This window comes from Podarcis melisellensis (genome assembly GCF_964234715.1).
Source record: "Podarcis melisellensis genome assembly, chromosome: 7".
NCBI lineage: Eukaryota > Metazoa > Chordata > Lepidosauria > Squamata > Lacertidae > Podarcis > Podarcis melisellensis.
Genome location: NC_138539.1, coordinates 84,442,904 through 84,465,044, shown reverse-complemented (window position 1 = coordinate 84,465,044; position 22,141 = coordinate 84,442,904). Strand labels below are relative to the sequence as shown.

Sequence of the window (22,141 nt, the reverse complement as noted above, 5' to 3'; positions counted from 1 at the left end):
CCTCCTGCCAAGCTAGCAGTTCGAAAGCACATCAAAGTGCAAGTAGATAAATATGTACCGCTCCGGCGGGAAGGTAAACGGTGTTTCCGTGTGCTGCTCTGGTTCACCAGAAGCGGCTTAGTCACGCTGGCCAAATGACCCGGAAGCTGTACGTCAGCTCTCTCGGCCAATAAAGCGAGATGAGCACCGCAAGCCCAGAGTCGGTCACGACTGGGCCTAATGGTCCCTTTACCTTTACCATGTTTGGAAGAGAAAAAAGAAAACTGACAATTTCCATGATAAATAACCAGAAAGCATTACACAGTACCTAATATGTTTATATATAATTTATTTTAAGAGACTGCTTCAACAAGGACGAGGTTAGTGCAACTTGAAATTCACATCTCACAACTAAGTGTATTACCACATTTCAAAAAACAAAAAAACAAAGTCGTCATTACACAGGGAAAGATCTTGTTTGCTTCATTCGCTACACAGAGATATAAACAACTGTTAATTATTCAAATTGCTTTTTAGCTGCATGTTACGCATTTCCTGGACAGAAAGCACTTCTGCGCAGGAAGAAGTGTGAAAAGTATATGCAGTTTACACACGCGGCCATCATTCACACAAGTATCTGACACGTCCTGGGAAGACAAGGAAACCACATTTCTGTGTTCTCCATGTAGGAAAAACGTAAAAAAGCAACCCTAAGTACTAAGTAAAATGCAGCTGCAGCAAAGCACCTTTTGCTTGCTGTTCAGACTAGGTGAAAACCAGGGCTTTAACCTTCACTTCAGTTTTGGGGTGATGTAGACCTCAAGTCCTGTAGCTCTTCTCGGAAACACCAGACTGAAGAATCTTGGAGAGGATGAAGAGTTCCTTTCCCAAGATATCTTTCATACAGGTGGTGCTTCCGAGGCTCTTAATCCCCAGCTTACTCATTTGGAGGTACGTGAGCGACTTAAGTGAGTTTCAAAGTCCCAGGAGGAAGGCAGGAAGGGCTTCTTAATGTCCCTTTCCCAGCTGTTCTACAGCACTGCTTCTAGTTGTCATCCATTCCTCACTATAGCTTCTGTGCCTTCAGGCTGTAGTCCAGGAAAAAAACTGAGCAGGCAAGGTTTCTGGCCCTGCAGGTGTGTGCCATGGGAAACTGTACCTGAAGAATGTCAGCTTGCCTTTTACAGGCACCAGATCTGTGCCACACCAAGGTGGCAGCAAAGAAACCATTAGGCTCAAGTGCAACAGTACTGTGGAGAAGGGGATTCGGGAATTGATGCCTCGGCCACCTTCACTGTGATCACTGGGCTAGGAGCTGTTTCCCACCCCTCAAGCAGCCACATATTTCACAGTACAAAGCTGTTAGGGGTTTAAAAGGGGGTCAACAGAGGGAGGCTGCTCTTCAAATTGAGGCCTCAAGATGCAAAAAGTGCAAAAAGTCAAAATTCATTGGCTGCCTTTATCAATGCCCAACTGATACCTAAACACATTTACTTGGACTTTAGTAGAATTTCCTTTGAAATAAACTTCCTCAAGATCAAATCAGGCTGCGAGTTGCCCTAACTCTGCATAACTGATCCAATCAGCTGCATTCCCAACTATTCGTAAACGCCTGGCATGAAAAAATACTCAACGTTACAACAGACAATAACAGCCTAAAATACAACTTCAGCTTTAACAGGAATGTACAAAGACGTCTCAAAACGAAAGTGAAAAAGGTGACCGGAAGCATGCTAAAATAATATTGAGAGAAGCAATGCTCAATGAAACATGGGAAATGCATTTTTACTTGAGGTGCCATAACCAGAATGAAGCTGAAGTCATAGGGGAGGAGCAGCAGCAGACTATTGCTTCCAGATGAATCAGCCCTCTTTTGGGATTTGATTATCAAAGATCTGCTCTGTTTTTGCTGGAGTACAACGCCAAAGCCATACTGCTGCCCTCCAGCCAAGGATAAGACACAACGTAGTTGCTGTCCTAAGATTAAGCACCGATATGGATTGAGGGCAAAGCTCCACCCATCTCAGTGACAAACTACGTCAACCTGCCCAGACTGCAATGGCGAAGAAACCCATTATTTCACCTAATGTCTTATTCACACATTGCTTGCCTGTAGGACATCCCCATGTTGAAGCAGGCGTGTGGCAACATTTTATCCCCCCTCCCAATGCCCTTCCTTCAACATTCCCATGCTGAACCTGGTTCTCTGCAAAGGCTTCTTGGACGTTAGCATTCCTTAGCAGACTCAACAGACGACTGTCAAAGGAAGGAGGCAGAGCTGGAAGTATGGCCCCGATCCTGCTACGGCATAGAAATGTTCCGCATGTGGACAGACCTTGCCATTCCATCTCCAAAGTGAGTAGATTAAAATGGCTGTGCAACGCCAATGCCAATTTTTCTTACAGGCTGTGTTCAATCTACTTTAACACAAGCAACTGTTGTCCCAAACTGTCCCAAATGTAACTTGCTTTATAAAGATGCAACATTGGTCCTGGGACAGTACTTCAGAGATCAAAAGTCAAAGATGCTTCCTGACACCACCTCATAAACTACAAAAAAATCCAGCTGTTGGTAGGCTAATGATTTTTGTGCATTTGATGCTACTGTCATATTTAATTGGGAGGCATTTAAGAATAACCCACTTGTTTTTCTTTGCACACATCTGTTTCACATACAAAGGGGGGGGGGTTCATTTTATTTAAACAGAGCTTTTCATAGATATCAAAAAAGATATCAAAATATAATTAGAGCACACATCTGAACGCAAGCTCTCAGCTCTCTCTAGCTGCTAAGAGAAGTCAATTTACAAGGAATGCAACCTTCCACCAGAGTCTTCACAGGTCAGAGTGAGCAGACCCTCCTATTTGCTTGCATGTTCAGCTAGGCCTTAGAGGCAGCAGAGATCAACGCAGTCTTGCTTTGCTCTGGGGAAAGTGGCAAAAGCAAACTGCAAGTGGACTCTGAATACCTCTTGGAGCTTGTTAAGAGGAAAAGGACACAAAGAAAGAGGCAAATAAGTAGGAGGAGCGAGGTATAACTTTTTTTTTTGCCCTGGTTTAGCTGAAACCCTTATTACACACAACACACAAAAACTCATCCTTCTCACTGCTGCTGCAGGCAAAACACAGCCTAGCCAGAAGTGCTGAATGGAGGGGCTTATGATGAAGATAAAAAGATGGGCTAAAAAGCATACAGAGCATCTCAAAGCACTTGACAGGACAGCTATGCTTACTTTCAACCCAAAGCTTATCACAATACAAATAGTACATTTGCTAATTAAAGTATATGATACACATTTCCTTCTTCCCAAAGGAGGCATGAAGAAATCAGCGCATCTTCTCACATGGCATTCAGACATGTTCCTGAAGCCACCCAAAAAAGGTTTTGCTGCCTAGAGCTCTCTCCCCATCAGCAACTTTCTCCATTACTTCGCAGTACTTCAGCACTGCTTGAAAGAGGTCTCCCACTTTCCAGCCTCTCTCTTGCAGTTTCTTTGAAAGCTGGGAAGAGAAAGCAAAAACAGGTTACATTAAAAAGTAAAGCTGAAAAGATAAATTACAATACAGTGGACGCTCGGGTTGCGAACGTGATCCGTGTGGAATGCATGTTCGCAACCCGCAGTGTTCGCAACCCGCATCTGTGCATGTGTGGGTTGCGATTCGGCGCTTCTGTGCATGCATGACTGCCGAAACCCATTCTGGTACTTCCGGGTTTCGGCGGTCCATAACCCAAAAAAAACGCAACCTGAAGCGGCTGTAACCTGAGGTATGACTGTACTGTGGTCACCTTCCTTCACTGCGCTTCCCTTTGGCTTAAAACATACCCTGTTGGGCTTCCTTATCTGGTCCCAGGTTTCTTCCTTGACCTGCCCCTCCACTCATACTGGGACCCTCAAAAATTGCCCCGACACTGCAATTTGGCTTGAAAGCACCCCTCCTCTCCTCAGCTGCAATTTCCATGAAGATCTCACCCAACACCAACACCCCCGCTTGGGCAGCTGGGCTTGAAAAAATGTTAACTGCTTTCCCCTGAAAGCCTAACTGCTGAATGAGGGGATGCGGGAGGCTGAGAGCATGTGGACGGGTGGCCTGGACCATGTGTGTCGTGGAGATGAGCGTGCCATTTGTATATATTAATGTGAGCATGTTTGGAAGAGAGTGCAGGGTGGCTTTTCCCACCGCTAGTACACAACCTCTGCAGGGCTGCTTGAGAAAGAATGTGGCTTTCAGGACAAAAATTGTCTTGCTTCCCTGACATAAAGGAAAACTTGCTTCCACTTCACTCTCTGCTTCAATCCCAGCAACAAAGGAAGTATTTCTAACCAATGCATTAGCCATTTGTTTTCTTTGACTTATAATTTGCAAGTCGAGTAATTTTAAGCTTCTTTCCTTAAAAATATATATATCCAGACTAACAACCACAGTATTAAAATTACAAGCCAGAAACGTTTTGATATTTTACAGCTGTAAAAACAAGGCACTCTCAAAGTCCAGAATTTCCTCTGATTTTCTTAAAGATGCGATTCTTAAGGGTGACACTCCCAAAACCTTTGTGCCACATGGTAATGTAGGTAGCAGATAACAGCCCCCCAGAAACCAATGCTGAACAAATATTCATACATTTATCATCATCCCCAATAAATAAGCATTTCACAGTTGCACAAATTAACACTAAAATATGCATGTCCAAAAAGTGTGGTTTCACTGGTATTATTTATTCTATTATCAAAGGAAACCACTGACTCCAAGTTAAATATTTAAGAAGCATAACGTTCCACAAAGCAGAAAATTAGATTTCCAACTTCAAGCCCAGCCATGAAGTTCTGTCATTTTATTTATTAAATTTAAACAAATTTATCAAATACCATCACAACATAAAAACATAGTAACCATCAAAAACAATAACCCCTGCCACAGTTTAAAAAGCCATAAAAGGTAAAGGTACTTGCACTTTGACGTGCTTTCGAACTGCTAGGTTGGCAGCAGCAGGGACCGAGCAACGGGAGCTCACCCCGTCGCGAGGATTCGAACCGCCAACCTTCTGATCAGCAAGTCCTAGGCTCTGTGGTTTAACCCACAGCGCCACCCGTGTCACTTAGAAAGCCATAGATTATTTAATTAGTCAAAGGCCTGGGAGAAGAGGAATGTTTATGCCTGATGTAATTGTTTCAGCACTTCCACTGCTTCACCTGCAGATGTAAAGGAGAAGCAGAGCTGTTTGTCATCAGCATGTTGCTGACAACTTACTCCAAACCTCTGCATGACCCCACTCAAGTCATTTCATGTAGATGTTAAACAGCACAGGGGGATAAAATGAAACCTTGATGAACCCCACACTGAAGGCTCCATGGGGCCAAAGAGCACTCCCCCGACACCACCCTCCAGAAATGACTATCCACGTTGGACTGGAACAGTGTTATCAAGCCAATCTACTAAGTTGTTAGTTGAGTTAGCCACTGCTCAGGCTCTAGTTCAGACACAGGCAAACTCGGCCCTCCAAATGTTTTGGGACTGCAATTCCCACCATCCCTGCCCACTGGTCCTGTTAGCTAGGGATCATGGAAGGTGTAGTCCAAAACATCTGGACTACAGAGTTTGCCTATGCCTGCTCTAGTTCTACCCAGGTTGCTGTGGAAACAGTTCTAGATGCAGTGTTAATGGGGGTTACCTAATTATTCTATGGGGGCGCAGGTGGCGCTGTGGGTTAAACCACAAAGCCTGGGGCTTGCCGATCAGAAGGTCGGTGGTTCGAATCCCCGCAATGGGGTGAGCTCCCTGCCAACCTAGCAGTTTGAAAGCACGTCAAAGTGCAAATAGATAAATAGGTACCACTCTGGCGGGAAGGTTAAATGGTGTTTCCATGCACTACTCTGGCTCGCCAGAAGTGGCTTAGTCATGCTGGTCACATGACCCGGAAGCTGTAGGCCGGCTTCCTCGGCCAGTAAAGCGAGATGACGGCTGCAACCCCAGAGTCGTCCGCAACTGGACCTAACGTTCAGGGGTCCCTTTACCTTTTATTAATTATTCTATCCATGATTAGACCTGTGAAGGTATTTCAACTCTTGCTTATTGCAGTACAAAACGTGATAAACACAGCTGAAGGACGGCAACTGCAATTTGTATAATGACAGCCCTTTCATTACTCACAAGAACAAACTCCTTTGGAACACCGTCATGGAAATGCAGCTCGGCCACCTCTGCTTCGGAAGCTGTCAACCACTGCAGGGCCATTCTCAGCTGGGAGTCCACCAGGCATGGCCCTATGTCAACGTTTATGATTACCAATGCCTTTCCTATGTTTCCCAACCCTATTGCAAGCAAGAAAGAAAATAAAGATGAAAAGCCTAATACTCTGTGAGCATATTTTACTCAATGAATTATGGTGGCCCACTCTTCAGATAACAGCAATACAGTAAAGCAATACAGTAAAGCCTTCACACATGATCCGAGGGCCAGGGCTGAACAGGGAGGTGGTCAAGATTGCAGATATAAAATTATTCAGGATAGCGAAAACCAAATCCGACTGCAAAGAGTTCTAAAAAGATCTCTCTAAACTGCCTGAATGGGCAACAAAATGGCAAATGCAGTTTAATGTATGAAAGTCCACTGTCCAATGTGGTGCATGCTGTGGTTAAGCAAATTAAATAAATCCTAATTTTGACATATACACTCAACTGTAAGTATCTAACCTGAGAAGAGAGAACTTCACTGATTCATCTGGCTGGCCAATAAAAATTTCAGCATTCTAGGACTTTAGGGGGGAAAACTATTTCCAAAGTCCCTAAGATGGAGCTGGGTCATTCCCACATACACACTTTCCTTAGGGAAAAAAATGAATTGGAATAGCTTCAGCAGAAGCCGCCCAGAAGCTATTATGAAATATAGAGGTCATTCTTTGAAACAGCTGAGGGCTGTTCTTCTGACACAAGTCTCATACAAACTGATCCATAAATAGAGCATTCTTACATCAACTACAGAATAATAGATACATCCTGCTAAGGTTACCTTCAATTGTATCTTTAAGCTCTTCCTCTTTGTCTTCTGTTCCATCACTGTAGGGGAGGAAGGTAGAATTAATGCAAAGCAGGATAATATTAAGGTCTGAAACTTCAACAGGACATTCAAGGCAAACATAGTATGAATTAACCAAAGTATCAAGGAATGATTGTGAAAATGGAAGCTTTGCTTCTCACGCCATTTTCTGTCAAGTGGCTTGTAAATTTCCCAGATAAAACTTTAAAAGAAATTCTACCTTTCCCTTTCAAATATGGAGTTTGAAGAAGGAGATATGTTATTATTATAATGCACTGAATTATATGCAATGGTTCTAATTACTAGGAGAAAATAAATGATTAAACAAAAGGGGAAACAGAAATATTGTAGGAAGCAAGCTCTTTTTTATGAAGAGATAATTGGAAGAATCTAGAATAGCAAGCAGAACATGCACAAAAGTGTTGCATTTTACATGTTTGTCGGGACAGTCACACTGTAGCACAGTAAAATGGACCCATTCAGTATGAATTTGTTAAGGAAAATCATGATCAGGTGAAAAGCGTGTGGGTAATGAATCACATTTCATATATGCCAGTTTATTCGGTCTTGAAAAATTATGACTTCATGCATTAATATATGAGGGACTAGCCTGTTTCAATGTCTTGGTTTGACCAACCTGTCTGATGTTGGAAAGGATAAATTCTCCTCATACATATCTCCTTCTAAACCAAGACTGCTCCAGCTACTGCTGTTACCATTACTGCCAGGGGAAGAAGAGAACAGAGCTGAACTAGAAAAAAGTTAGCCCAAACCAGAACCCAGAATCTTCATTTTCCTTGATGCGCTCTGTCCAGATTCCTGAGTTGTGGCACCATTTTCTTAATAAGTATACAAAAACACTTTGGGGGGGGGGGAGAGGTACAAAGAAACAAAATGCAAGGGCACCTATTAACACTGCTCAGAAAAATAAATGTGAATTCACGTGGCACTTTTCTCCCACTGCCAAACGATTTCTGCAATCCTCATGTGCTGAGCTGGTCCAGGTCAGAACAGGGGCAACACAGCTTCAGCAATGCAGCAACTGACAAAGGAATAATTTGGATTTCCTAATCGTTTACATGAATGTCAAAGTGCTGAACCAGTACTAGTTTCTTTCGCAAACAGCAAATTCCAAGGCTTGCATTCAATTAAGTTTTAACCAGAGTAAACTCACTGAAATGAATGGACATACCTAAGTGCATTGATTTCAGTGGTCTTCTCCGAGTAAAGATGGTTGAATGCCACACTCTATAGTGAGTTTACAACACTGTTTCAAAAATCAGTGTGTTGAGAGAGAGAAAGGTTTTGTGAAGGTATCTGAAGTCACCTTATACCAAGTCACGCAGACCATTAGTGCATCTAACCAGGTATTGTCGCCAAACGACAGTGGTGCTTCCAAGGTATTTGGTAGAAGTTCCTTGGCCCTCTTCTAACAGGACAGCCCATAAACTTGAGACATCCAGGACTGAAAACAGTATTTGTGCTGAAAACCTGTTGTGCTGGAGGTGGCTAGGATGAGTCAGGTGTCTCTTCCTCTGGCTTCGCTAAGCTCCACCACTGGGGGACAAGGGCTCTGCTGCCATGAAGCGCCCCCCCCCCCCACTATCACCAGCAATATTCCTGCTGTAAAGTGTAAAGCCATCAAATCCACTGGGTCCTAAGCCAAGTCCAGCTACTGTTAATGGGGCTGATCCAGACTTCTCTGCTGTTCTCGGCAGGAGGAGGTGCAGAGGAAAGCAGCCTTCCTACTGCCCTCCTATCATCTATCCTGATCAGCAGGAGCAGCAGAATCCCAGAGCGGTGCCTCTGCCATTAGCTCAGCCCCACTGCTCTTGCCTTGCTCAGACCATCAGAATTACAAGCGACTTTTACACTGCTAAAAAGGAAAGAAAGAGGAATTTTAAAGTACCTCTAAGGCCAAAGTTCCTTTGCTAGAGATCTTGCCCACACACTGAATAAACTCATAAGTAAGCCAATATTTATAATGCAGATGAGGAGTCAAGTGAGAAAGAAAAGTTTGCATTGGAGATCTAAGTTAGAAATTTAAGAAGGAAGCCCTGCTGCTGTTCTGTTGCCTGTCAAAACACTTTATATATATATAAAATGTGTCATGACATGGGACTCCTCAGCCTCAGGGGAAGAGGTCATGGATTGTGAACTTCTTGGACTAAGAACCAGTCTTTGATATCTGCATACTGAAGTTCTATAACGCAGGGAGCCTTAAATGCCAGAACTTCTCTGGTCTGAAGAAGCTACCATCTTCTAATTCGAAGGACTCCACCTCAGAGGCCATACGCAACCAACTTCTCCAGTGCCACCAGAGTCCCTCGTTCTTTAAATGGGCTAGACTCCCCTCATCAGTGGTGGGGCTAGCTGTTCTAAGGATGCTGCAGACCTTTAAGGCCCAGTCTGAACTTGCTGGTTGCTGGAGCAACAGTCAAGCCTAACCTGTCTGCTTCTAGCCTAGGCTCTATTTGGTGCTATCCAAGGTTCAACCCGCTTTGCTTCTTTGCCTTTAGGACTTTAATCTCTACTTTGGCTTTGTTTATCTGGACTTTGCTTTTCTGGAACTTGACCTATGCTTGACCCAACTCTGCTTCTTCAATTTGGAACAAATGCTAGTGTGTGACCTGGTGTCCCGCGACACTATGCCCGTCACAAGTCCCATTTGGCAAGAACCCCATCCCCCAGCTGGGACCACTTCCTTTGGCAGAACAAAATGGTGTCAATTTAGCAAAATATTATAAACTAGAGTGATGTACTTCTAAAAACAGGAAAGTGGTTGTCAGCCTAGCTCACATTTGCAACCAGTGGAGTTAAGTCTGCACCAAGTGGGGGTGCACAAAGCTGGGAGTTTTAATCAATCAATCAATCAATCCCCCACCTTTTTTCCTGACAGTGACTCAATTAAAGACCCACGCGAGTGGTTTGAATTTTTGATTATATATATTGTGGTTTCATATTTTGATTTTGTTCTGTGAACTGCCCTGAGACCTCCGGGTACAGGGCAGTATATAAATTCAATAAACAAATAAATAAAATTGTCTGAGGCAGCTTTTGACTTGTGTTTCTTGCAGGTGGAATGAAGGATGTATGTCGCTTGTTCAAGGGCAACCAACCCAAAACTCTGCTGGGCATGCCCAAGGCCACAGTGTGTCCAACAGAGCTCTTTGGATTCCAGCCAATGGCATTAAAGTCTCTCACACAATGTCAATTTCCTGCATATAAAACATCAACCATTTCTAAAGAATCTTGGAAGGGGGGAATTGCTAACAAAATTAAAAGCCGATTCTCAGATGGAAGGCATTGTCGGTCAAACAATTAGTAAATCCTTATGGATAATTACAAATCTAAATAGCAGATGAAGATTCACTCTCCACTTTATGCTGTACATAGGCAGGAACCTTGTAACTGTAATCAGAAGTCAAGTGCTCATGAGTTTCCCCTTCCTTATTCCTCCCCTTACAGTTTAAATGGTTAACTTACTTGTTTGATCAAACCAGTTTGCCATTGCCTTTAAAGCAGCAAACTGGTCTGAGTGAGTTGTCCAATCAGAGATTGCAAAACAAGATCCAACTGTGATTTGAAATCCTGGTTTGGAGGACTTGACTCATGGAAACAATAGTTTGTTAGGTCAGACATAATGTCAAACTATGGTTGGATCAAATCAGAAAGCCATTAATCTAAGCACGGGAAGGAAGGCAGAGGAGCACAGAATCGCAGGCTGAATGCCTTCCTGAGCCCAAACAAAAAAAAATTCCTTCCAGTAGCACCTTAAAGACCAACTAAGTCAGTTCTTGGTATGAGCTTTCGTGTGCATGCACACTTCTTCAGATACACTGAAACAGAAGTTTCCAGACCCTTCTATATAGTGAGAAGGTGGGGAGGGGTATTACTCAGAAGGGTGGTGGGAATGGGTGATTGGCAGATAGCTGTGATGAGCCTGTTGACTAGCTGTGATTACCCTTCTGAGTAATACCCCTCCCCACCTTCTCACTATATAGAAGGGTCTGGAAACTTCTGTTTCAGTGTATCTGAAGAAGTGTGCATGCACACGAAAGCTCATACCAAGAACTGACTTAGTTGGTCTTTAAGGTGCTACTGGAAGGATTTTTTTTTTTTTTTACTATGGCAGACCAAGGGACGCGGGTGGCGCTGTGGGTTAAAGCCTCAGCGCCTAGGGCTTGCCGATCGAAAGGTCGGCGGTTCGAATCCCCGTGGCGGGGTGCGCTCCCGCTGTTCGGTCCCAGCGCCTGCCAACCTAGCAGTTCGAAAGCACCCTCGGGTGCAAGTAGATAAATAGGGACCGCTTTCTAGCGGGAAGGTAAACGGCGTTTCCGTGTGCGGCTCTGGCTCGCCAGAGCAGCGATGTCACGCTGGCCACGTGACCCGGAAGTGTCTTCGGACAGCGCTGGCCCCTGGCCTCTTGAGTGAGATGGGCGCACAACCCCAGAGTCTGGCAAGACTGGCCCATACGGGCAGGGGTACCTTTACCTTTACCTTTATGGCAGACCAACACGGCTACCTATCTGTTCCTGAGCCCAGTTATGAATCTAGTTCATCTCCTCAACAAGAGACGTCCAACTTTCAGAGGCCATCAGTCCACAAACCAATCAATCCAAACAGTCCAAACAACGTACAGAAAGTGAAAAGACGGCCAGAAATGTATCTTGTGGCCCAAGTGTAAGTGTTCAGAAATTATATTAGACTCCGCAGTAAAGCTGGTGTCATTTAGTAGTAAGTAGAATTAAAGAACTCCAGGCTCCCAGGCAGTCTCCTATCTAGGAACTGATTAGACTCAGATCTGCTATATCAGATGCTGTATCATTTGTCTTTAGAGACACATTTCATCATCCCACTCTCTACCGGAGTCTCCATCAGTCCATACTGCTTGAGCTTGCATGGAAAAACTTCATGAGCACTATATCAACATCAAGTTGTATGCCAGGTATCTACTGTTGACAATGTTTCTTTACAGAATCTAAATCAGTGTTTCTCAACCAGGGGGCATATGAAGATCTCAGGCAGGATGGGAGTATTGTTGTTGTTTTTTAAAAAAATATGGATAGTGTAAGAAAAAAATAAGTCACAAACTTTCAATCCAATTAAAAATTCAAATAAAATAATTACAGGAGCCAGGTTTGAAGGGGTGTGTGGGAGGTTTAAAAAGCTTGAGAAACACTGATCTAAGTCATCCTTAGCACCAGCTCATATGTGAATGGTCACACTTGGTTATGAAAACTGTCACTCACAGATAACGAACCCACAAGAACTCTTTATCCTTCACTGGTCAGGTTTGTTTGTTCTTTCGAGTGTATATTTAATAGATGGTTTAATTTTATGTTTGTATACTCCAAAGAGAGCTTATTATGAGCTGTTAATGTGCAGGCACTATTCTAGTTACTTGCTTTGTGAGAAATGAGCCTTTTCCCACTTTCCACGTGTTTTTAGCCAAAATGTGAAATCAGAGCTGTCCCTGATTTAGTCACACAAGCACCAGGAAAGGACAGCAAATAGCTTCAAAATAACCCAGGAAGTTCCTTCTCCAGACAATGAAGAAAGGACTGTCTGATTCATTTTGAAGCTGCTCTTTCATCTTGCAATAGTGTTCTGGGAAAATAATTGAGAAATCCAGGACTTTAGTGTAGCTGTGACTGGGTAGTTGCGCACCAAGCCAAAGGCAAAGAGTAGCAGCACAGACAGGAGGAGTTCATGGTCTAACTCAGGTTTATTTTCATGGGAGGAAAATAAATTACCCTACAATGCAAATAAAGCCCGTGATTACTATATCCATATTGCATAAAGAGGGGGGCATTGTGACTGAGCAACCCTCAGCAACAATACTAAAGTGGGGGGCAGGGGGAGCTGAGAAAAAGATATATATGAAAACTCTGTGGTGCAGCCCAATGTTGTCATCCAGCCTCTTGACTTGTTAGGGAAATGATTACAGCAGCAAAATGGGGGAGAAGTGATTGCTCCCCCCCCCACGCAAACTCGCCATGGAGAAAAATAGGGGGATTCCTGGGTTGTGTTGTCACTGCTGGTATAAACCAATTGGTATATTGATATCAAAGGCTTAAATCCGTTTTGTGCTCAAGAGCAGTGTTTCCCAACCTTTTTTGGGCAAAGGCACACTTGTTTCATGAAAAAAATCTCGAGGCACACCACCATTAGAAAATGTTTAAAAATTTAACTCTGTGCCTATATTGACTACCATATTTTTCGCCCCATAGGACGCACCGCCCCATAAGACGCACCTAATTTTTTGGGGGGAGAATAAAGAAAAAAAAAATTTTCCCCTCCCCAGGCACGGGGCAGGCGCGGGGGAAGCCCAAGCTTCCCCCGACCCCAGCCCCCAGAACAGCCTGATATCCGCAAGCCTAGGGAGCCACACTGGTCTCCCCAGGCTTGCGGAGAGGTGCGTGAAGCCCGGGGGCGCTCTTCAGCGCGCACCAGGCTTCGGGATGCAGGCAGCTCTGCGCTACCCTCCAGAGCCCCGTGCGGCTTCGCGCTGGGATCCGGGGGGTGGCGCGGAGCTGCAAGAAGCCCTGGAGCGCAGGCAGCTTCGCACCACCCTCCGGAGCCCCGCGCGGCTTCGCGCCAGGATCCAGAGGGTGGTGCAGAGCTGCAGGAAGCCCTGGAGCCCAGGTAGCTCCGCGCCACCCTCCGGAGCCCCACGCGGCTTCGCGCCGGGATCCGGGGGGTGGCGCGGAGCTGCAAGAAGCCCTGGAGTGCAGGCAGCTCCGCACCACCCTCCGCAGCCCCGCGCGGCTTCGCGCCGGGATCCGGGGGGTGGCACGGAGCTGCAAGAAGCCCTGGAGCGCAGGCAGCTTCGCACCACCCTCCGGAGCCCCGCGCGGCTTCGCGCCAGGATCCAGAGGGTGGTGCAGAGCTGCAGGAAGCCCTGGAGCCCAGGTAGCTCCGCGCCACCCTCCGGAGCCCCGCGCGGCTTCGCGCCGGGATCCGGGGGGTGGCGCGGAGCTGCAAGAAGCCCTGGAGCACAGGCAGCTCCGCACCACCCTCCGCAGCCCCGCGCGGCTTCGCGCCGGGATCCGGGGGGGTGGCGCGGAGCTGCAAGAAGCCCTGGAGCGCAGGCAGCTCCGTGCCACCCTCCGCAGCCTCCTCCAAAGGGCGCCCCGCGCTCCGCGCTGCAGGCTGCCGCCCGCAAGCCTTGCGCGCCGGGGGGGGAGTTCCCCCAGGCGCCCAAGGCTTGCGGACAGCTGCGCGAAGCACGGGGCGTCTTCCAAAGGGTGCCCCGCGCTCCGCGCTGCAGGCTGCCGCCCGCAAGCCTTGCGCGCGGGGGGAGTTCCCTCTCCCGCCTCCCTCCCGCGGCACACCAGGCAAGGTCTCACGGCACACTGGTGTGCCGCGGAACACCGGTTGGGAAACACTGCTCAAGAGAATGGGCGTTATTGTTTGTTATGTGCTGATGATAATATTAAGAGTTGTTGTTATTCTGATTTAGAAAATTTCCTACCCATCCTTCACCAGAAGGTCTCAGGGCATGTTACAGCAATGCAAAAATTCAGTATTTTAGCCTCCTCGCTCCCTCCCTCAACTGCCATCCCCTGAAGGATCATCTCACTCTCTGAGAAAAAAACTTTGCTGAGTTGCCACTATCTAGTTCCCAGCAGTTGCCAGTTGCCACTGCACACACTTCTGAAAAACCATATTGCCCTGCGGGGAGCAGAGAAGCAGGAGTTCCAGCTTTTGCTTTAACATACGCCTGCATTTGAAATGTATTGCAACGTTTAAAAAACCCACACTGCTTGTAACCATCTTTTGTAAACTGCTCAGTGTCGCCTGCCTGAAAAGTGACATAATAAATACCTTAAATAAATAAATGTTATGAAATACAAAAGATGCCCCTAGAACAGTGGTTCCCAAGTACCTAAGTACTGCAGACTCCATTTTTCAACAGCTAAGCCATGGAATGCCTGCTTTTGAAAATGTTGTTCTCGCTATGGTAGTTTTTGTTATGTGAATGGTGCCACAGAGCTTCCCCCGCCCAGGTGGGTTACACAGACCACCAGTTGAGAACCACCGCCTTAGAATACCCTGCTTGCTTTAGCAGTTTGCAACTGAATTTATCCAGCAGGGGCATCTGAACCTGGGCTGCGCAAAATCTTCATCCCATCTGAAGTACCTACCACAAGCGTTCTTCCACCGAGTTGTGGCCCTGCAGATCTTCCTGGGCTACAACTCCCATCACCACGAATCCCTGACCCTGCTGGTTTGGGCTGAAGAACCCCAGCAGCACCAGGAGGGCTGTTCCCCATCCCTAGAACACAATATTGACAGCCCAAGGAAAGACTTTCTGTAAGGTAACTGCTTTACAGCAGATGGAGTTTTTCCATGGTTTAAGAGTTGCATTGTGGGGGGAATGTGTCTTTAACAGCAGTGTGCTAGGCAGAAATGCAGGTTAAGCCTTTGATTATATGGAAATACAATTGTGGGGAAAGCTTCATCTGTTTACATTCGGTCTGTCAGACACCTTAGTTCTAAAACTGTGGTTTAATAAATTGTTGGAAGCCACCCAGAGTAGCTGGGGCAACCTAACCAGATGGGTGGCATATAAATAAATTAGTAGTAGTAGTAGTATTACTTGTGTTTTGCCCAATATATTTTGGGGCCTCCACCCCAGCCACAAAGAGGATGCAAACTGAATATGCAAATTGTATCTAACTTTGTCATTGACTACAAAGGAAACGGGGGCCCCAATCCACATATAGCATGCAGGGCCCAGAAAATATTGTAAGGGCACCCCTGCCTAGAAATGCCAAGCCAACAGGAGTTACAAGTAGGAGAAATGCAGCTGGAACTTCTACTAAAGATGTGTTCTCTTTCTAAAAGTTGCTTGTAAAATTAGTACCCTTTAAAATGCCTACAGAATGATTCATCTGATATTTGGGAAGTCGGATGTTGAGGATGGGCAACTAAATGTCAGGATGGAAAATGCCAAAGTTACAGGCTGAAGAAAACTGGCTGAGTTTTCCACTGATAGCATAGAGAAATGATGGGGAAATAGATGAAGAAATGGAATTAAAACAATGGTGTCATGTAGATCTCTTCGTATCACAGTAGTTCTACCACTCCAGTCAACAAGAAGTCTCCATTGCCTCGTTTGATCTGCATTGAGATTCTTGCAGTGAGTTTATGTTTTGCTCCTGCACAGGCACATATTAATTAAGCCATACATTACATTATTTACAATGTTTAACTCTGACCGAGTCACATCCCATACAAATAATATTTTGAGGAATTTTCAGAAGTCACACTTGTATTAATTAACCATGTGTGAAATTTTAATGTAAGGTTAATTTCCCCTTATAACACCAAGATTACCGTAGTAGCTCCCAAGGGCAAGAATTGCTTGATTTAAGATTTCTTTTTACATAATGGTGTTTAAAGTTTCATTGGTTTATTACTTGTGTTTTAACTTTTTGACTATTGAAAATAATATTTTCCCAAAGCTGAATTCAAGTAAAAATTGAAACTTTAAAAGAAATGCAGGGCTGAAGGATAAACCGTATCATTAAGGCTGTGAGCATGTACAAAAGGTATTTTAGTTACCTATCACTGAGGTGGAGAAAGCTGCTATTCTCATCAGGATGCTCATCTTCAAAACTCAGGTTGGACCAGCTGCCAGTGCTGTCATCACCAGTGCTGAGACTCATCTGCTGGCTGACTATGGATTCAGCAGAATTAAACCCTTCTTTTCCCACAGAGCTAGATAAAGATTAAAATGATAGGATCACTATTGTGTTGCATATAGTTCCATGGCACTCCCAGTTTGGCTTCTTGCCGCCCCCTACTGTTGCCCACTGGGGGAATGTGGATGTGCTGATTAAGATAATGTGATGCTGGGGCCTCACAAATAAAGCTGCAGGAGACCTTTTTTCCTCTGAGCAAGGAGCTCCTTGACAAACTTTTCCCTGCCAACTGCTTAAAAAATGAATCAAGACCTAAATCAACTACCTTCAGTTGGTAGAAAATAGTAGGAAAGGTAGGCATTAAAAAGGGAGGGGGAAATCTGCTCCATTCCTATTACAAATGCAGCTTGAGCTGCCATCCATTCTAAAAACTTGACTATAAACTTTGACTCTTCATCACATTATTCTTCCTCATCTGCAATCCTATGCATATTTACACAGAGCAAGCTCCATTAAATTCAGCGAGACTTGCTTCTCATTTAGAATGCACAGGATCAGACTGTAACACTGAATAGTTGCCTAACAAAGCATCTTCTGCCAACTAGAGTTTCAAAATGCTCGTTTGGTTCTTCTAGTTTTAAACTGCTACTCTGAACATGACACTTTCTCAGAAAAGAGGACCAACAGCCAGCCCTGCCCTGAATTTGTCTTTTCCCTCTCTGCTCCCTCTGTGGCCCCTGCAAGCTTGTTCAGTTAGGAGTTTAGCCTGAGCAGACACTTTCAGCTCCCATATTGCTTCGGAGTGAGCTGCCCACAGTTCTGCAACGCCATGTCTTTGGAATCTGCATTCATGATCCAAACAATCATAGACATAACAGTGTGATGGCAGCAACAAAAAAACATAATGCTATTCTAGGCTATATCCACAGAAGCAAAAAGATTCCTGCATTGCACGGGGTTGGACTAGATGATGTCCTTGGTCCCTTCCAACTCTACAATTCTATGATTCTAGGTCTAGTGTCCAGATCAAGAGAAGTAATCATACCACTCTATTCTGCCTTGGTCAATCCCCACCTGGAGTCCTGTTCTGGGTACCATAATTCAAGAAGAATATTGACAAGCCAGAATGTGTGTGCAGAGGAGGGTAACCAAGATGATCAAGGGTCTGGAAACCAAACCTTCTGAGGAATGGTTGAAGGAGTGGGTTATGTTTAGCCTGGAGAAGAGGAGATTGAGTGGAGATACAACAACCATCTTCCAATATCTAAAGGGCTGCCACATAGAAGATGGAGCAAGCTTGTTTTCTCCTGCTCCAGAGGGTTAGAATCAAACCAATGGCTTCAAGTTACAAGAAAAGAGATTCTGACTAAACATCAGGAAGAACTTTCTGATAGTAAGAGCTATTTGACAATGGAAAAGACTCCCTTGGAAGGTTGTGGACTGTCCTTTCTTGGGGGTTTTAAAATAGAGATTAGGTGACCATCTGCAAGGGATGATTTAGGTGAGATTCCTGCATTGCAGGGGACTGGACTAGATGACCCTCAGGATCCCTTCCAACTCTACAATTCTATGATTCATAGAATCAGATGGTGCCCCACATCTTATATTTGCACAGTTGGTTCTTCCTGCCTAAATGCAGGACCTATTGAGATTTATTTTGTTAGTTTGAGCCCAGTTCGTCCAATCAGTTATGGTCACCTTGTATCCCAATTCAGTCTTCTGAGGCATTAGCTACCCCTCCCAGTTTGGTGTCATCTGCAAATTTGATAAGCATCCCATCAATAGCTTTGTCCAAATCATTTATAAAGAAAATGAACAATAATGGGCCCAGGCTGAACCTTGCAGCACCCCACTTGTAATGTTTTTCCAGGAGGACGAGGAACCATTAGTGAGTATTCTTTGGGTTCGGGTCAGTCAACCAGCTACAAATCCACCTAACAGTTGCCTTGTCTAGCCCACGTTTTACCAGCTTCCTTGTTAGAATATCATGGGGAATTTGTTGAAAGTCTTACTTAAATCAAGTTACACTATATCCACAGCATATGGATCCCCTGATCCACCAAGCTTGTAACTCAATAAACAAAGAAAATAGAAATGAGATTTGTTTGGTGTGACTTGTTTTTAAGAAACTCATGCTTGGTTTTAGTAATCACAGCATCCTTTTCTAAGTGCTCACAGACTGTTGAATTATCTGTTCTATTATCTTTTCTGGTATTGATGTCAAGCTCACCAGTCGGGAGTTAACTGGGTCTTCTTTTTTCTCCTTTTTGAAGATGAGGACATTTGCCTACCTCCAGTCTGCAAGGAGCTCACCTGTTCTCCAAGAATACTCAAATATTATAGACAGAGGCTCTGAGATTACATCTGCAAGCTCCTTTAGTACTTTTGGGTGCAGCTCATCAGGCCCTGAAGATCTGAATTTGTTTAAAGAAGCTGAGTGTTCTCTTACCCCCCCCCCCTCTATTCCTATCTTGGGCTGCAGGTCCCTCCTTGCACTGGGCACTGCTTTCCTATTGAGTGAAGTCAAGAGGCAAAGTAGGTGTTGAGCAGTTCTGCCTTCCCTCTGTCACCTAGTAGCATTTCTCCATCTTCTACACAGAGGACCTACTATGTGCTTGTTCTTCCTCTTGATTTGAACATAGCCAAACAAACCTTTTAAAATTATTTTTAACCTCTCTTGCAAGACTGAGCTCATTCTGAGCTTTAGCCCGCCTGATATTCACCTTTGTAACTGTTGGCTATTCATGTATTATCCTCCTTCATGATTTCCCATCTCTTCCATTTCCTATACATACCCTTCTTAAATCTCAGCTTATCTGTAAGATCCTTATGCAGTCATCCTGGCTTCTGTAGATGCCTTCCACTTTTCTTTCTTCTTGAAATTGTCTGCACTGAAGTCTTTATTTCACCTGTAAGAAACTCCCATCCATCTTGGACTCCCTTCTCATTGATTCATTGATTTTAGAACTTCACTTTCTACTTTCCTCCATACTGAGAACTGTTCATTCATTCCTACTCTCTGCTTCCTGTTTCTTGACTCACTGTAACCCTTCTGTATCTTGATACAGAGCAGTGAGTCTTGTAGGAGGAATGTGTGCTGGGCCCGGGGGTAACCCATGCAACGTGGTCCAGGACTGGTCCAGAATCCGAAGGTTCCGCTAGGAGTCAGTCCAACAGGGCCAAGGCAGGACACGAGGCAGGAAACCAGGCAAGGACAGGTACAGGATCTCAGGCAGGATCTAGCATACAGCAATGTTGCTCCCGCAACCTGGGGCGGGGCCCGACAGCCTTTTATCTTTGTCGGGGTAGCAGCCGGTCCTGATCCCCTGGCGACTCACCTCCCTTTTTCGTCTGAAGGCGAGCACTCCTCCTGCAAGTACTCAGGTCTCTCCTTCTCTCAGACCTTAGTCTCCGCAGCTCAGGAGACGTTAGTGGGTTACTAGACCCAGGGGCCACCTCAGCCTCCCCTGACCAAACCGGTAGTTGAGCAGCTGTAAGCGATGGCCCAGCTGAAGGCAACGAGGTAATCCCTGCATCTGGAGCCAGGGCAGGCTCAGGCCTCTGTCTCGGCCAGCTGGTGTTTGTTGCAGGGGAACCTGTGCAGACTGGGACTCTTCAGGATCAGGCCCCAGACTTGGTTCAGGTGATGCCTGAGGCAAAGGATCCGTTGCAGACTGAGTCTCCTCTGGTTCCGAGCCCAAGTCACAGAATGACAGGAACAAAGGTATCATGTTGAGGAATGTGAGTGGAAGAGTGCTGTGGGTTTCCCAGAGGCATCTGGTAGCTCACTGTGGGAACAAGATGCTGGACTAGATGGGCCTTTGGTCTGATGATGAGTCCAGGTCAGGGAGCACAAATGACATCAGCTCCAATGAACCAAGAGAACTGTAGTGGCAGCTCTCTCCATGCCTACCCACCCCCACCTTCCCTGGAGGATGCTGAAGACCTCAATGTCCTGACACAATGGTGCCCAGCTCAGGAACCACACAACTGTTGACATGAGAAGACTGTCTCTCTTTGGATTATATATTCTTATTGCTTAAGTGTTTAAATTGCAAACTGTCTTGGGTGCCTTGGCAGAAAAGCAGTATATAACCCCCCCCCCCAATAATAATAATAATAACAATAACTAATGAGTTCCTGATCCACAAGAAGACCTCTCCTCTTACTCTGTGACAGTTTATATGGCATACATAACGTCAGTAAAATCATCTCTATCTGTATGCTTTGTTGACACTCTCAAAAGACCTCTCATAGCACGTTTCTTCTACATGCTTCTTATTTTTATCTTCGGAGATGCTTTCCACTACTTTTCCTGGAACAGATGTTAAGCTAACTGGCCTGTAATTTCCAGGATATCCCCTGAATCCCCCCTTTAAAAATTAAATAATGTGTTACGTCCCAGTCTTCAGGTACTGGTTTTAGGAAGAAGTTATGTATTTTTCCTAGACAATCAGCAATTTCCCATTTGAGTTATTGAAGAACTCTTGGGTGGATGCTATCTGGATTCATCAATTTGTCATTTTTATTTTGTCTATAAAGTCTATAACTTTTTTGTCACCACTGTATGCATCAGTTCTTCAGACTCTTCACCTAAGGAAATCAGTTCAGGCACAGAGATCTACATCATATCTTCCACTGTGAAGACAGATGCAAACAATTCATTTCTCTTCTCTGCAAACTCCTTATCCTCTGTTAGCACACCCAAGGTACTCCTGTCATCCTAAGAGCCAATCGCCTAACCAGCTGGTCTTCTGCTAGTAATGTATTTAAATAACCTTTTGCTGTTGACCTTTATGTTTCAGCAACATGCTCCTCAAATTGTTTTTAAGCATCTCTCGTTGCCTACTTGCATTTCTTTTGCCAGAATTGAAGTGTGTGTGTGTGTGGAGGCTTTTTCTTTTTTCTTTAAACCAGGATGAAGCTTGGACAGCAGGAAATGGTACTGGAATATAGAGAACTGAGTACAAATGAATGAAGACATAACGAGCAAATAAGCATGGACTACTACACTATAAAAATGTGTCAGAACCCATGGGGAGAAATCAATCATACTGGACTGGAGAAGGGCTATTCTGGACACTTAATGACAATTATAATTGAAGAGTTACATTTGGACTTTTTGAGTAAAGAAACATGGACTTGAGGTGCCTGGGAGTGAAGACTGAGAAAACAACACCTAGCAGACTGAGAGAAAGCTGGACACTAAAACGACTAGAGATTACTTGGAAAGCATACTCTGAATACCTTGAACAATTGTCATATACATAATTGGCAAACAGAGAATCGAAAGATCCTTTTTTTTCTTCTTCTTTATTTCTCTTTTTTTCTTCCTTTTCTATGATCTTTGATTTTTGTTTTCTCTCTATCAATTTTATCTATATTTATGCTTTATTTATTGAAGTTTCCTATTGTGGATTAATGAAGATACACACTAAGGTGGGAACCTGGGGGAAGGGGAAGCTCCCAGAAGAGAGT

The 22,141-nt window shown here is 44.8% G+C and overlaps 1 protein-coding gene and 1 long non-coding RNA gene across 6 annotated transcripts in view; one reads left to right on the top strand and one right to left on the bottom strand.

The window, feature by feature from the left end:
* Positions 1 to 311: 311 nt before the first annotated feature.
* Positions 312 to 22,141, bottom strand: part of AKAP11 (A-kinase anchoring protein 11) — a 41,269-nt gene continuing 19,439 nt past the window's right edge. For 2 of the 5 annotated variants that reach the window (XM_081917695.1, XM_081917696.1), the window contains 5 exons: positions 16,584 to 16,739; positions 7,648 to 7,731; positions 6,984 to 7,030; positions 6,126 to 6,286; positions 312 to 3,479 (listed from right to left, as the gene is read on the bottom strand). In XM_081917695.1, the coding sequence (XP_081773821.1) occupies positions 3,330 to 3,479; positions 6,126 to 6,286; positions 6,984 to 7,030; positions 7,648 to 7,731; positions 16,584 to 16,739 (598 nt within the window). In that variant the 3' untranslated portion in view covers positions 312 to 3,329. The remainder of the gene's footprint in view (positions 3,480 to 6,125; positions 6,287 to 6,983; positions 7,031 to 7,647; positions 7,732 to 16,583; positions 16,740 to 22,141) is intronic. The other 3 variants (XM_081917697.1, XM_081917698.1, XM_081917699.1) reach the window with 3 other exon arrangements.
* On the top strand, positions 16,746 to 20,762 carry LOC309373620. Its single transcript, XR_014170101.1, has 2 exons — positions 16,746 to 20,487; positions 20,530 to 20,762. It is a non-coding gene; the product is annotated as an uncharacterized lncRNA (long non-coding RNA).